The 13,939-nt window shown below is 41.3% G+C and overlaps 1 protein-coding gene across 2 annotated transcripts; it reads right to left on the bottom strand.

The window, feature by feature from the left end:
- Positions 1–5,923: 5,923 nt before the first annotated feature.
- LOC120429814 (zinc finger protein 585A-like) lies at positions 5,924–13,431 on the bottom strand. 2 transcript variants are annotated; one of them, XM_039594876.2, is made up of 21 exons: positions 13,286–13,431; positions 12,786–13,152; positions 12,447–12,728; positions 12,265–12,375; positions 11,938–12,114; positions 11,771–11,875; positions 11,624–11,710; positions 9,026–9,244; positions 8,796–8,969; positions 8,409–8,741; positions 8,100–8,159; positions 7,945–8,031; positions 7,674–7,889; positions 7,377–7,610; positions 7,221–7,322; positions 6,973–7,158; positions 6,826–6,906; positions 6,553–6,762; positions 6,408–6,491; positions 6,180–6,335; positions 5,924–6,119 (listed from the first exon to the last, which is right to left on the bottom strand). In XM_039594876.2, exons 2-21 carry the CDS (start codon positions 13,095–13,097, stop codon positions 6,009–6,011), a joined length of 3,327 nt encoding a protein of 1,108 aa, XP_039450810.2. In that variant the 5' UTR covers positions 13,098–13,152; positions 13,286–13,431; the 3' UTR covers positions 5,924–6,008. The 2 variants fall into 2 exon arrangements, with proteins under 2 accessions (XP_039450810.2, XP_039450804.2); XM_039594870.2 differs by lacking the exon at positions 13,286–13,431 and having other exon boundaries at positions 12,786–13,272.
- Positions 13,432–13,939: the final 508 nt, after the last annotated feature.

Here is a 13,939-nt window from a genome sequence, read left to right as displayed (position 1 = left end):
AATCGTCCTTTCCGGATTGCCAGTGTTTCCGGTAGAAGAAGTTAGGCGGGAACTCGAAGATGTGTTTCTTCGTCCCACAAGTGTGCGTCAGATGGGGAAATCGAAGCACGGTGATTACGCGCTATACCTGCTGCAGTTTGAGAAGGGAACCGTGAAACTTCAGGAGCTGCAACAAATCAAGGCGCTGTTCAACGTGATCGTCCGTTGGAGGCACTACTCCAAGAAGAAGTCGGACGTCGTCCAGTGTTTCCGGTGCCAGCAGTACGGCCACGGGATGAGAAACTGCCATCTGGAGGCCAAGTGCGTGAAGTGTGGTGAGCGCCACCAGACGACCGCATGCGCACTCCCCGCGCGAGCCGACGTCGTGGTCAACGACGACCGCTCACAAATCCGTTGTGCTAACTGCAGCCAAAATCACACAGCGAACTACAAGGGTTGCCCCACCCGCCTCAAGTACCTGCAGGACTTGAAGGCAAAGAAGAAAACGAGTCCCGCCAGCAGAAGCAACCTTCCGAAGGTGTCTGCAGTTCCTGCGCCTGCCCCCAGGCCACAAGGTGGCGACTTGAGCCAGCTGCTCGGCAGCATCGCGAATCCTGGGGTCTCGTACTCGCAAGCAGTGCAGGGCCAGCCCGAGTCGTCAACCTTGTTCACCGTCGAGGAGTTCATGTGCCTAGCCAGTGAACTCTTCACTAGGCTTTCGAATTGCCAGTCGAAGGCCATGCAATTCCTCGCCCTCAGCGAGCTCATTATCAAGTTTGTTTATAATGGCCAACCTTAGCTCGCTGAAGGTGATGAATTGGAACTGCCGTTCCATCCGCAACAAGGTTGTGGAATTTTTCCACTTCCTCGAAGCTCACGAAATCGACATCGCTGCAATCACGGAGACCTGGCTGCAGCTCAACAACTCGGTGTACCACGAAAGCTACACCATTGTTCGCGCGGACCGTAACTCACCGGATGCTGCTCGAGGGGGAGGAGTTGCACTTCTGGTGCGTAACGGGATAAAGTACTCCAAGCTCGAAACTTCGACCCGGGCAATCGAGTCCGTTGGGGTCACGATCAATGTGGATCCCGCACCAGTGAACATCGTTGCTGTTTACTACCCTGGCTCGACCCGCAGGGCAACGCTTTGTCAATTCCGACGCGAAATACGGCAGCTCAGCAGCATCGATGGGTCAGTCTTCCTGGTGGGTGACCTGAACGCGCGACATAGGATGTGGAACTGTGCCAGGGCCAACAAAGCAGGACAAATCTTGCACCAAGAGTACGAGTCCAAGGACATCTACATACACGCTCCGGATACTCCCACCCGCTGCCCCGCTGGACGAGGGAGGCCTTCCACGCTGGACCTGGTCATCTCAAACAACCTGGTGCAGATGTCGAAGCCGATAACGCACGTCGAACTGTCGTCGGACCATCTGCCGGTCACTTTTAAGATCGACGCTGACGTTCCAGTCGCCCCGGCTGGAAGACTCGTCCGATGCTTCGACAGAGCGAATTGGAGTACATTTGCTCGCTCGATCGAGCGGGAGGTCGACCTTAACGCAAGCTGGATCAACGATTTGGATCGCTCGGAGAAAATCGACGACGCCATCGACAAGTTCACCGCCATCCTGAAAGCTGCTGAGGAATCCGCTGTCCCTTCGCGTAGGATCCTACCTCAGAAGAAAGACATTCCCGACGAGCTGAAGCTGCTAATCCGGCTGAGGAACGTACGGCGTAGGCAGTTCATCCGGAGACGTGACCCGCTCATCGGAGCGGTGGTGACCCACCTGAACAACGTCATCAGCACCAAAAGCGCCGAACACCGCTACAAAAACTTCGGCTCCTTACTAAGGACGCTGGACAACGGCAGCAACAAGTTCTGGAAGCTTACCCGCAACCTCCGGAACACGGTCAAGTACAGTCCCCCGCTGAACGTCAACGGAGACCTCGTAGCGAGCCCTTCAGCGAAAGCCGAAGCGCTCGCTAGTGCATTCGCCGCTGCCCACAACAACGAGCAACCAGGTGATCCCGAAACAGCGGCTGCTGTGGAGAACGCGCTTGGCCACATCCGAGCGACAACTCCTCCCGTGCCTCCGGCCGCCCTTGTCAAACCGAAAGAGGTCAAGGCGATCATCCGCACGCTCAAAAACCGGAAGTCTCCTGGGCAAGACGGAATCCGGAATACGTGCCTCAAGCAGCTGCCAAGAAAAGGGTTGGTCGTCCTGACCAAAATCTTCAACGCTTGCCTGGCCTTGGGCTACTTTCCGGCCGGCTGGAAACACGCGAACGTGATCGCCATCCCAAAGGCGAACAAGGACATAACCAATCCAGGTAACTACCGCCCGATCAGCCTTTTGAGCAGCCTGAGCAAACTCCTGGAACGGGTGATCCTCGTCCGGATAAACCGTCACCTGGAGACGGAGCAACTCATTCCACACGAGCAGTTCGGCTTCAAGCCGGGGCACTCAACGGTGCACCAACTCGCCCGTATCTCGGAGATGGTGAAGCGCGGTTTCCTGGCGGGGAAGTCAACCGGCATGATCCTTCTCGACGTCGAAAAAGCCTACGACTCCGTGTGGCAGGACGCCGTGGTCTACAAGCTCTTCCGCTCGAACCTCCAGCCGTTCCTGGTCAAGATCGTCGAGTCGTTCCTGACAAAGCGGTCGTTTACGGTGACGGTGAATGGCGAGCGTTCTTCCGTCCACAACATCCCCTTCGGCGTGCCCCAAGGATCAGTGCTGAGCCCGACTCTCTACAACATCCTCACCTCCGACGTGCCGATGATCGATGGAGTGTCGTACGCATTCTTTGCGGATGACACTGCATACTTGGCATCGGACAAGGACCCGAAGATCGTCGTCACCCACCTACAAGCGGCACAGAACAACCTCGAGGAGTTTCAGCGGAAGTGGCGCATCAAGCTGAACGCTGGGAAAACCCAGTCCATCTTCTTCACCAGGAGGCGTGCTGCTCGGCACCTTCCCCGCAGATCGATCAGCATCAACGGCCAGCCTGCAACGTGGGACGACGAAGTCACGTACCTGGGAGTGGTGCATGACAAGAAGCTAAAGTACGACAAGCACGTGAACTACATCATCGGGAAGGTGGATCGGTCCACCAAAGCGCTCTACTCCCTGCTGAATCGGCGGTCGAAGCTGAGCATCAAGAACAAGTCGCTGGTGGTCAAGTGCATCATCCGTCCAATGCTGACCTACGCTGCTGCGGTCTGGGGCAACTGCGCCAAATCGCACCGTAAGCGACTCCAGGTGAAGCAGAATAAGCTGCTCAAGATGGTGCACAACCTGGACCCGTGGTACCCGACCGACGATCTACACAAGCTGGCCGGCGTCGACACCGTTGACGCAAGCATCGAAAGGGCAACGAGAACCTTACGGACTTCGTGTGGGATGTCAACGAATCCGCTCATCGAAGCACTCCTCCGCCAACAACTGTGATATTAGTTTTTAAGCCAAACATAGATCTAGGGTTTTTTCTCAAAAATTATTTTCCCTAAAAGAACACCCAGTTAGCAAAATCTAAACGTAGAAATATGTATCCTCCCTGCAAAGGCTTATGAATTGATCTCAGTTGAAAGGTTCTCCAAATCTCTGAATTGCAAATGTAACATCCTGGAGCAGAACAGTTAAATTCTAATAAAAACACTATTGAATTGAATTGAAAATTAGCTCAAATTACATCGTCGTGATAGTCTTTTTTGCATAGCGATTTTGGGATGATTTGATTTAAAGACGCAGTTTCGTGCAGCTTTCAATCCATCACATCTTCATAGATCCCTTAAACTCGATATCAATCGTGAGAAATTTAAAAGCTATACCGTTAAAAAAAGTGATCGTGTTATTATTTTGACACAGCAAGCACTTTTGCTGTTTATCAGAGCGTCCAATTTCCCGGGGCTACACAATTCGCGGGGAAGGGGAAATGTTCAACAATATTCCCAGGAAATTTTAAATTTATCAAAAACTGTTCTGACCCTGGTGCTGGTTAAAATGGTGCCACAAAATTGTATAGAAAATCAACTTAAATGGTCAAAATAAGTGTGAGGATCAATTAATGCTTTGACCTTACCTTGGTAAAAAAAAACCTCAAGAAAATATATAAATTTTCTAAATTGATAAGCTGTCTATAATTTCATACAAAAGGTATTATTTTTTAATCACAGTGTTGGGACAGTGAGTAAAATTGCTTGTAAATTTGTCTCTGTGATCAGTTGGAGAAACTATGATAAATAATAATATTATGAAATGAAAAAAAATAGTGCAGTAAATATGTTTTTCATGGCAAAAAAATAAATGAAAAAATGCAGTAAATCTGTTATTCAAGGCAGATATTTTTTCAAGAAATTAATTTTTACTTGAAATACCATTTTTATGCAATTACAACTCAAAGTTTTCGAATATTTGAAGCGAGTATTTGGAATATTTTAGCCTTTTTCTGGCACCTTTTTAATAATAAGAAGTAGTTTTTTATGATTTTTTTACGATTCAGCATAATAAATGACCTCAGTTAAAAGAATTTTCACAGCAAAAAAAAAAAGTTTAGTAGTTTCATATTTAGCATTCTTAGACTGGTTGCAACGCGGCTCTACTTTGTTCTAGCTGTTTCATTTTTCAAATAGAACTGAAACAGACCACGCGCAACGCGGAGTTGCAGTTTTATTTTTTGAGCAGTATTTTGAAACCGGAATAAAACTGCTCGACGAGTTTGTTTCAAACGTGAGACGGTTTGGAACTGGAATAGAACTCAGTTTCAAAAAAAATCAGATATATAAAGATATCCACGTATTCTTACACACACACTATGATGCTGTGTTGATAATCATACGCACACAATTAAAAGCATTTTTTTGAGACTGTCTAAGACTGTCTGCAGCGCGAAGTTTTATAATTGTTTCAAATTGCGAGCAGTTTTACATATTAAGAACTGGCGGAAATGAAACTAGAACACGATGCTCGCAACGCGCTGATCTAAATGTTGTTTCAAAAAATGCTTTTAATTGTGTGCGTATGATTATCAACACAGCATCACAGTGTGTGTGTAAGAAAACGTGGATATCTCTATATATCTGATTTTTTTTTTTGAAACTGAGTTCTCCAGTTCCAAATCGTCTCACGTTTGAAACAAACTCGTCGAGCAGTTTTATTTCGGTTTCAAAAAACTGCTCGAAAAATAAAACTGCAACGCCGCGTTGCGGGTGGTCTGTTTCAGAAAAATTAAACAGCTAGAACAAAGTAGAGCCGCGTTGCAGGCAGTCTCACGCCCTTGGTAGCTCTAGTGCTCTATAAATTTCCAGACGAATTGATAAGAGTAGTAAATTGAATTTAATGAAATAAAACTGAGTTCTTCCATAAACTTTTTCTGTAAATTTAAATAAAAATACCAACAAGTTTAGAAAATGTATACTTCCGCTTGAATTTCGGAAATTCCCGGGAAATTTACAAATTTCCCGTGAAGCAGCTATCTGGCAAAAGTTTTGCAAAAAAAGTAAATTCTAGGATACTTTTCACAACAACATGCAACATGGGTTTTCTATGTAGATAGGACCTTTTGAAAAAGTTAGGGAGAATTTATCCAGATTTTTAAGCGAAGATGGCATTAAGAATGGTGCACGCCCGAAATGACAAAATCGCGCATCGGTACCAATATTAGAAAAATAGTGAGGCTGTCATTCCATGGTACACTTTTTTTTTGTAATGTTAGTACCACTGCGTGATTTTGACATTTCGGGTGTGCACCATTCGTAACGCCATGTTCGCTTAAAAATCTGGATACGTTAAGATTTAGCAATTTGGACAGAAATCAGGACCATCCATAACCTGACAAATTCTTTCAGATTTTTTTTTATTATTTGAGATGTGCCATGCGATGTGTGAAGTTCTTGAAAAATGTAATACGATCCACTTTTTACATTTTAAATTCAACATTTTTATTTCTTGATGGAAATAGGTTTATAGGATGGTTGACAGATGTTGTGCAGCTTGTTGGTATCCCAACTGACCTTAAGTTCACGAGTCCAGCTCTTCATTATTCAGAGAATTTTCCCGCGAATCTCGATCTTCCTCGGTTGCGTTGTCTTCCTTTATCTGTAGCTCTTCATCCGACTTATTTTTGTTTTTCTGAAAAAAAAACAAACGCATTTTTTTAAAACGTTAAAATTCAAACTACCTACAACTTACCGAATGCGATTTAAAGTGCAGCAAAGCATTATCCCGCCTGGCATACGTTTTGTCACACCGCGTACAACGGTAGCGGTCATCCTTCTGCAGAATCACTTTCAAATCTGATTTGTGCTCCTGTTTGTGTCGAAACAGGGCGGGTCTGGTCTCAAATCTCTGCGGGTGAAAAATACAAACAACCATTTTATTTTTTAGTTTTTTTTTTTTTTTGCACACTTCACAGCTCACCTCTTTGCACGTGCTGCACCTGAACCGCAGTTTTTCGTGTTGACTTTCGATGTGTTGGATGAGAATGTTTTTAGATGCGCAGCGCTTGAAAATTTAGGAAAAGTATTTAGCGAATGCAGACAAGTTAGATCCTTCGAACGCTAACCTTTTCACATATTTGGCACACGAATTTTTCCGTCACGTGTGTGCGAAAGTGTGCAAAGGCGTACTTCCGTTCCGTGTGTGTTTTGCCACAAATTGAACAGGTGAAAACGCCCTTCTCGTCCTCGGTAACTTTCTCCATAAATTGCTTCGTTATCACGTTCTTGGTATGAATGATTCGATGTTTGAAAAGATCCTTTTTTGTTGCAAATTTCTATAAAACAGCAAAAAAGGTTAGTAAATTTTTCATGTAAAACATTGATCTAGTAAAACCTACCTGATGGCATGTAAGACATTCAAATCTTTCCTTTAAATGAGTTTTCTTATGACAAAACAGATGCTCTTTGTCTGGTAAGCGCTGGTGGAAAAAATAACAGTATCAGATAACAACAAATAGTCGTCAACGTAGATTGATTTAACTAACCATTTGACACACCTCGCACGTGTACAAGCCAACCTCAACCGCCTTATGGCCACGAACATGACCTCTGAACAGTTTTGATTTAACCGTCTTATAGTCGCACTTGGTGCAGTTGTAGAAGCCATTTTCATCCGTGAAAATTTTCGAATCATCTCTCGGGAGAAGACGAATCGTTTTGCTTCTACTTTTCTGAAATGATTTTTAATAAATTAAAAAAAAAAACAATTCTAGATTATTTCGACGTGACTCACCCTAATCCTTAGACCACGTTGTGTCGGTTGCGACTTAACTTTAGGAACAACTGGTTTTTTCTTCCCAACGGGTGGCTCTTTTTCATGAGTTGTATTGTTTAACTAGAAAAATAATTATTTTTCATTAATATTTTTTACAAAAATAAATAAATTTACCTCTAAGAATCTAAGCTTCGACTTCCACAGATGAACGTTCAGATTAGTCTTGTTGTTGAAGAACACGTTGCATGTCTTACAGTGCAGTGGCAGATCCGACTTTTCGCAGGCCACTTTACTCGATGAATCGTAGTCGGTGTGAACGCCTTCAATCTCTCTCGGAAGTGCCTTTTGATTGGACATGTTCTTGTGGGTTTTGATGTGCAGCTGATAGTCGTAGTTTTCGCCGCATCGCTGAAAATGGGGGTGTTTCAATTATTATTTACGGCTTTTAATACAATTTCGAAGGTTGCTCACCAAACCACAGACTTTACAGTGATAAACGCCCTCGATAACATTCATGTGTCTTTGCACATGAGCAAATAGTTTGCTCCTAGTGCTGAACCTAGTCTCGCACAGCAAACATCTGTGACCTTCCTCATCTTCGACCATCAAATATTTATACTTCGATTTAACCTCATCATTTGCGTGGGTTTTATGGTGCGCCAACAAACTGTATCTAGTATCAAATTTCTGAGGAAAAATAAATAAGTTATTTTATAATTTCTTGGTCCACATTATCACTCACTTCATGGCATTTCCTGCACTCTAGAGGAATTTCACTCTTTTCGTGAGACTGCCTGTGTGATGCAGCATTACGTCTATTCGTGAAAATCTATTGAAGAAATAGATTAAATGACATGACATTCGCTGTCTAAATAACAAATTATAACTAGAGCTAACCTTCTGACAGATATCGCATTGTTTGGGAATAACTTGACCTGGGGTTTCTTTGTTTGGAAGCTAAAATTAAAATCCAAATGAATAATTTGAATTCAGATCTACATTTCGACATAACTTCAAGGAGGTATTAGATTATGACACAAAAACAAACTCGCATATTTTCGTGGTTGACAGTTCAAATTCAAAGCAAATGTATGCATGCTGACGTTTCTGCACACAAACGCAGGCAAACTGTCAAACAGTGCTAGTTTATTTGTTTGTTTGTCGCAGTCTAATACCTCCTTCAATATCATTCAGTTGAGTTTTTACCTCGCCCTCCTTAGGTTCACTTTGTTCCTTCAGAGATTCCCTAGAATCTTCCTCCTGTCCTCTTCCGGTCTCATCCTCCTTGACTTGACTACCTTCCAACGAATTTCGAGGAACTTCTTCCTGCCCCTCGTCCTTTCCTGATTCCTCTACCGCATCGTCCTCAATGATCAGCTCTTCCTTCGTCACCGTTTCGTAGCAAAAAGAGGCGCCAGTTTCTTCAGTCTTATTCCCCTCTTCCGCCGCTTGTTCCGGTTCTGCGACATCATCGGTCCGCTTCTTTCGTATCCGATGGATAATCTCGTGCCTCTCGAGGGATTGCTGGTTGCGTAGGCGCTAAAATTGACATGAGGATTAATCTTTAAACCTAAAATCTACTAAATAATTCACCTTTCGACAAGTTCTGCAGTCAAGTTGGGTAGATTTTTGCGTAGCAGCACTTTCCTTCGACGAAGTCGAATCTGGTTCTTCCGCAGGTGGTTTCCCATCGGAAGCATCCGTTGCCTCTTCCGGTTTCTTGTGAGTTTGAATGTGTATCTTGTACTCGTATGCATCTCCACATCGCTACAAAAATGTATCAAAAACAATTGCCTCATCTAAAAAAAATCAAAATCGCTCACCAGTCCACACGATTTGCACTCGAAAAGCGCTTCAATTATGTTCATATGCCGGAACACGTGGGGAATGCCCGTTCTCAGGTTGATGAATCTCCTGCTGCAAACCGTACATAAATAGTTGCCGTCGTCTTCCTTAACCAGCTTTGCGGCATAACTATGCTTTGTTTCGTTCCAGTCGTGTCTTGTGATGTGCGTAAGCATCTCCGCCCTAGTTGGGAATTTCTGGAAAACGAGTGTATTTCAAGTTTTTTAGGAATTTGAGAATTTAAAAATTTTATAATTAATTAATTTAATAATTTATTAATTTATTAATTTATTAATTTATTAATTTAATAATTTAATAATTTAATAATTTAATAATTTTATAATTTTATAATTTAATAATTTAATAATTTAATAATTTATTAATTTAATAATTTAATAATTTAATAATTTAATATTTGCAGGCCAAGGATTGATACCTAAGAGCATGCAATGGCACTGACCTTGTTGCGTGCTCTTCGGTTGACGTCCACGTAAGGAACATCCTGGAAGGAGCGTAACTAACTACATCCGTAGTTCTGTTAGATCATCCGAATTATCTTGATCAGAACAGTATAGCTCTGGTTTCTTGCGAGTATCCTATTTTCTTACCTCCACGTTGGCTTGGTTTTCATGATGACCTAGCTGGTGGCCTGTGGAAACGGATCGTAAACCTTTGACCACCGCGGGTCAGAGTCGAGACGGCTAAAAGAAAGGGGCGCGACAATGTGGGAAAGGGAAGTAATTTGTGATTGTAGACGGTATTGTTTTGATTCGCAGTATGTTGAGTCAACTGCTGTGGATGTACCTGAAACATCGCACAACGGGGTTTCTCTTCTCTTCATTCTCAGCTACCACCTATCTCCTATTTTTATTTTGCTCTTCTGATTCCCATTTCTTCACTGATTCTTTTATTTAATATCCAACATTTGATTTTAATTTTACTAACTTTTGATTCTCTTATCTCTCAAAGATTTTCCACTCTTTTCTATCAATTGATACTGCTGTAACAAACTTTGTTTTGTTTTTTTTTTTTCCTTAAAAATATACTTTTCCTTAATGTACTAGTAATATCAAGTCTATTTATCATTCGCCTAATCTTTTTTGATTTTATTGCGAATTTATTTATTTGAATAATTCTTTATCTTTCCTATAAATTATCATTACTATAATCTATAATCTAAGCTTGTTTTGTATCTCTTTTTATTAACTATTGTCTAATTTTACATCTAATACATCTAGCTTCTCATTTTTATTCTTCAAAATACGCTCATCATTCTCTTACTATTGATACTTGATTTTTATAAAATAAATTATCTTTTACTGTCAATTGTTTTCAATCTTCACCCTTTTTTTCAAACAAGTGAGGTTTGAGCCCTTACTCAATTTATGGAATGGTTAAAGGATTAACACAAATATTACTATTGTTTTTTTGGTAAACTTTTATAACATGCTTAGGACCAAAAATTGTAATAAAACACCGCGACAAAAGAAATAGCAACAGATAAACAGACTCAACAATAGGGAAGATTTCAAGAGAAAACAATACACAGTAAATAACAATAAGTTTTTGAATTCAAACTAAAAATAAAACAGTTTTTGCTTTAATGAAAGTTGATAGGCACACTATAAATGGTAGGCGCTTATACTTACATCAAACCCTACGTAATGTACCACCCCCGGCCGAGTTAAAATGCGTAACCGGAAAAGAAGGTGTGCATGCCTGGCACGAACACTCAAAGCGTGTTCTAGCGTGCTGCTCGTACTGACTCAGAGCAAGGGTGAGATGTAGGTGTAAGGGCAGTGCGTGTTCGTCGGGAACCTAGTGCATAAGATCGGTCAAGGCCCGTTCTTACACTGAAAATTGCGAATTGCGAATTGCGAATTGCGAATTGCGAATTAATAATTTAATATTTTATTAATTTATTAATTTATTTATTTTATAATTTTATAATTTTATGATTTTATAATTTTATAATTTTAAAATTTTATAATTTTATAATTTTATAATTTTTCTAGTTTTATAATTTTATAATTTAAGCGTGATTGCCTCTCACCCAGTCGGCCTGGGTTCGATCCCAGACGGTCCCGGTGGCATTTTTCGATACGAGATTTGTCTGATCACGCCTTCCGGGGAGTAAATGTTGGCCCCGGACTAACCTAAAAAGGTTAGGTCGTTAGCTCAGTCCAGGTGTAGGAGTCGTTTCCCTGGGTCCTGTCCTGGTGGAGTCGCTGGTAGGCAGTTGGACTCACAATCCAAAGGTCGTCAGTTCGAATCCCGGGGTGGATGGAAACTAAAGTGTAAAAAGAGGTTTGCAATTGCCTCAACAATCAAGCCTTCGGACACTTAGTTTCGAGTAGAAATCTCGCAATCGAGAACGCCAAGGCAATGCTGTAGAGCGAATAATTTGATTTTTTTGTTGGAATTTTTTAATTTTATAATTTAAGAATTTAAAAATCTAAGATTTTAAGAATTAGAGAATTTGAGAATATTTTAAATTGAATCGCCGTTACTGTAGATGATGCGAGGTAAAGTTCAAATTTCACATCTTTTATCTGTGTTCTCATCTTTGTACATACCACATTGCACGTATGGCACTTGAACAGAAGTGCCCCTTCTTGGTGAGTAAGCATGTGTTTTTTTATGCTTTCCTTCTTGACATAGCGCTGAAAATTTCAGTAAAAAGAGTCATTGAAACTGTTTTAATGTTTAACTCAGCTACAAACCTTATCGCAAATTTCGCACGCAAAGTACGCTGGCTTAACTACGGGGGTTTTTACTCTACTATGAGTAAGTTCATGATTTTTAAGATCACGTATGGTTCCCAATTGCTGGAAAAGAAACGATTTTTAAGCTGCATCGCCTGAACAAAATCTCCCAAACGCAAACCAACCTTTTTACACAATTTGCACTCGGTCAATCCTAACCGTTTGGCCAAGTGCTGCTTTTTACATCTATTGGCCTGGTACCGTTCTTTGAACCTGCGTGGGCACTCGGGACATTTGTAACAATTTTCGGATGACTCGTCCGATTCTTCACTTTCGTTTTCATTGCTGTCCTCATTGGGCGTCTTTTCATTATTATCAGCGCATGTAAAGTAGGGAGAGTGTAAAATAGAGTTTTGCTATTTTAGAAACATTTTTAATCAGTTTTCAGAAACGTTAAAATTACTACTGCAACTATTTTAGAGCTGTAAGTGTAAATCGGAAGGGAACTGTACCATTGAATTTTTCTCCTCTGAACTCGGCAGATCTCCACCGGATTTTGGCTGTTGTTGTTCGTTTTTGTGGGTGAACTCATGCCTGGTAAGGTTAAACTTGGAACAACAAAGCTGGAAGAGTAATTGGGCAATTGAATTAGAATTTTACAGTAGCAAGGCTAGACAGAACTAATTTTGCCAACCTTTCCACATGTTTCACACTTGTACCGCTCACTTTTAATAACCTTGTGCTTCCACTCACATCTTTGACGCAGATGTTTTTTATCAAATGTTTTGCTGCACTCGGAACATTTAAAGCGGTGGCTTTTTGAAATTTCCGTTGAATTTCCGCTAGGGCTTTCGCTCACAGATTCTGGCTGCTTCTGTTTATTTATTTCAATATCTTGAACAGGCGGCTTTAATTTCTTCAAATTTCTCTTGTGGGATCTCTTGTGTCTGTCGTTGTCTTGCTTAGTACCACAACACTAAAAATAAAACGAAACAGTCGAATTTGTCTGTTAAAGTTTAAAAATTAAACCAACCTTTCCACAAAATTTACATTTGTAAAGTTTATTTCTAATGGCATGGTGTCTTTTTAAACATTTTTTCAAATTGTTTTCTATAGCAAACGTTCGATAACATTCGAAACATTTAAAGGGGTGCTCTTTTGGGATTTCTGTTGGTTCTGGCAGATCGTCGGCACGTTCAACCGGATCCTCCAGAATAACTTCCTCCTTGATCACCGTTTCGTAGCAGAATGACGCGGCTCCCGGGTCAATCTCCGGAGGCTCCTCTTTCACAACCGTAAACACATGAGTTTGGTGCAACTCTTCGGAAAAAATTTCCGTTGCCATTTATGGATCTGATATGGTTGTTGGTAAACTATCGGGCTATCGTTATCGATAAACGCTAAAATTACAATAAATTGATTAAACCAAAAACCTTTTGTGAATATAACGATATTCTAGTAATGCAAAACATTCTCCACTCCCATCTTGATTCACTAATCTGTCACCTTTGTTTTTGTAGTGGTTTTGTTTACCTCTGGGAGAGTGGCTGCGGCTGCACGGGTGCACTCATAAAAATCATCCCGATAACACTACCTGCCATACTTATGCACTGTTTTTATATTCACTATTTATTTTTGTTTACAATGTCATCGATGTCATCACGAAAATATGACCGCACACTCAAAGTAAAAAGTATCCTTTTTTCAAGTTCACCCGTCGTCATCCTTTAAAAGGGTATCGAAAATGTACTGATTTTTACTTATCCTTTTAAAGGTGACGCCGGGTGAACTTAAAAAAAGGATAGAAAGTATCCTTTTTGAGGATTGAAAGTACCCTTTTGAGGGATATTTCTGATTTTGAGTGCAGAAGACATGTTACACTGAAATAAACTTACACTTTGAGTTCAGGTGCATTTAACTGAAAGGTAAAAAGGTGTATGCATTTCTGCGCAATAAAATTTTAGATCAAGCTAAAAAAGAGTAAATCGGCTAAAGTCAGAGTGTAATGGAGCGTTCTTTTGTTACATTAGGCAAACAATATTTTTGATCATTTTAGAGAACCTACATTTGTCAAACTATCAAGTGTAAGTCAAGTGTCAGTCTTATGTGAAATTGTCTGATCGTTCCGATAAAAATATTTTCAGATTTTTTTAAAGTCTGACTTAACATTTGAAAACGTTAAAAAAT

Source organism: Culex pipiens, chromosome 2 (assembly GCF_016801865.2).
Source record: "Culex pipiens pallens isolate TS chromosome 2, TS_CPP_V2, whole genome shotgun sequence".
NCBI lineage: Eukaryota > Metazoa > Arthropoda > Insecta > Diptera > Culicidae > Culex > Culex pipiens.
The sequence above is the reverse complement of the archived record's forward strand: the minus strand, read 5'-3'. Positions and strand labels throughout refer to the sequence as shown.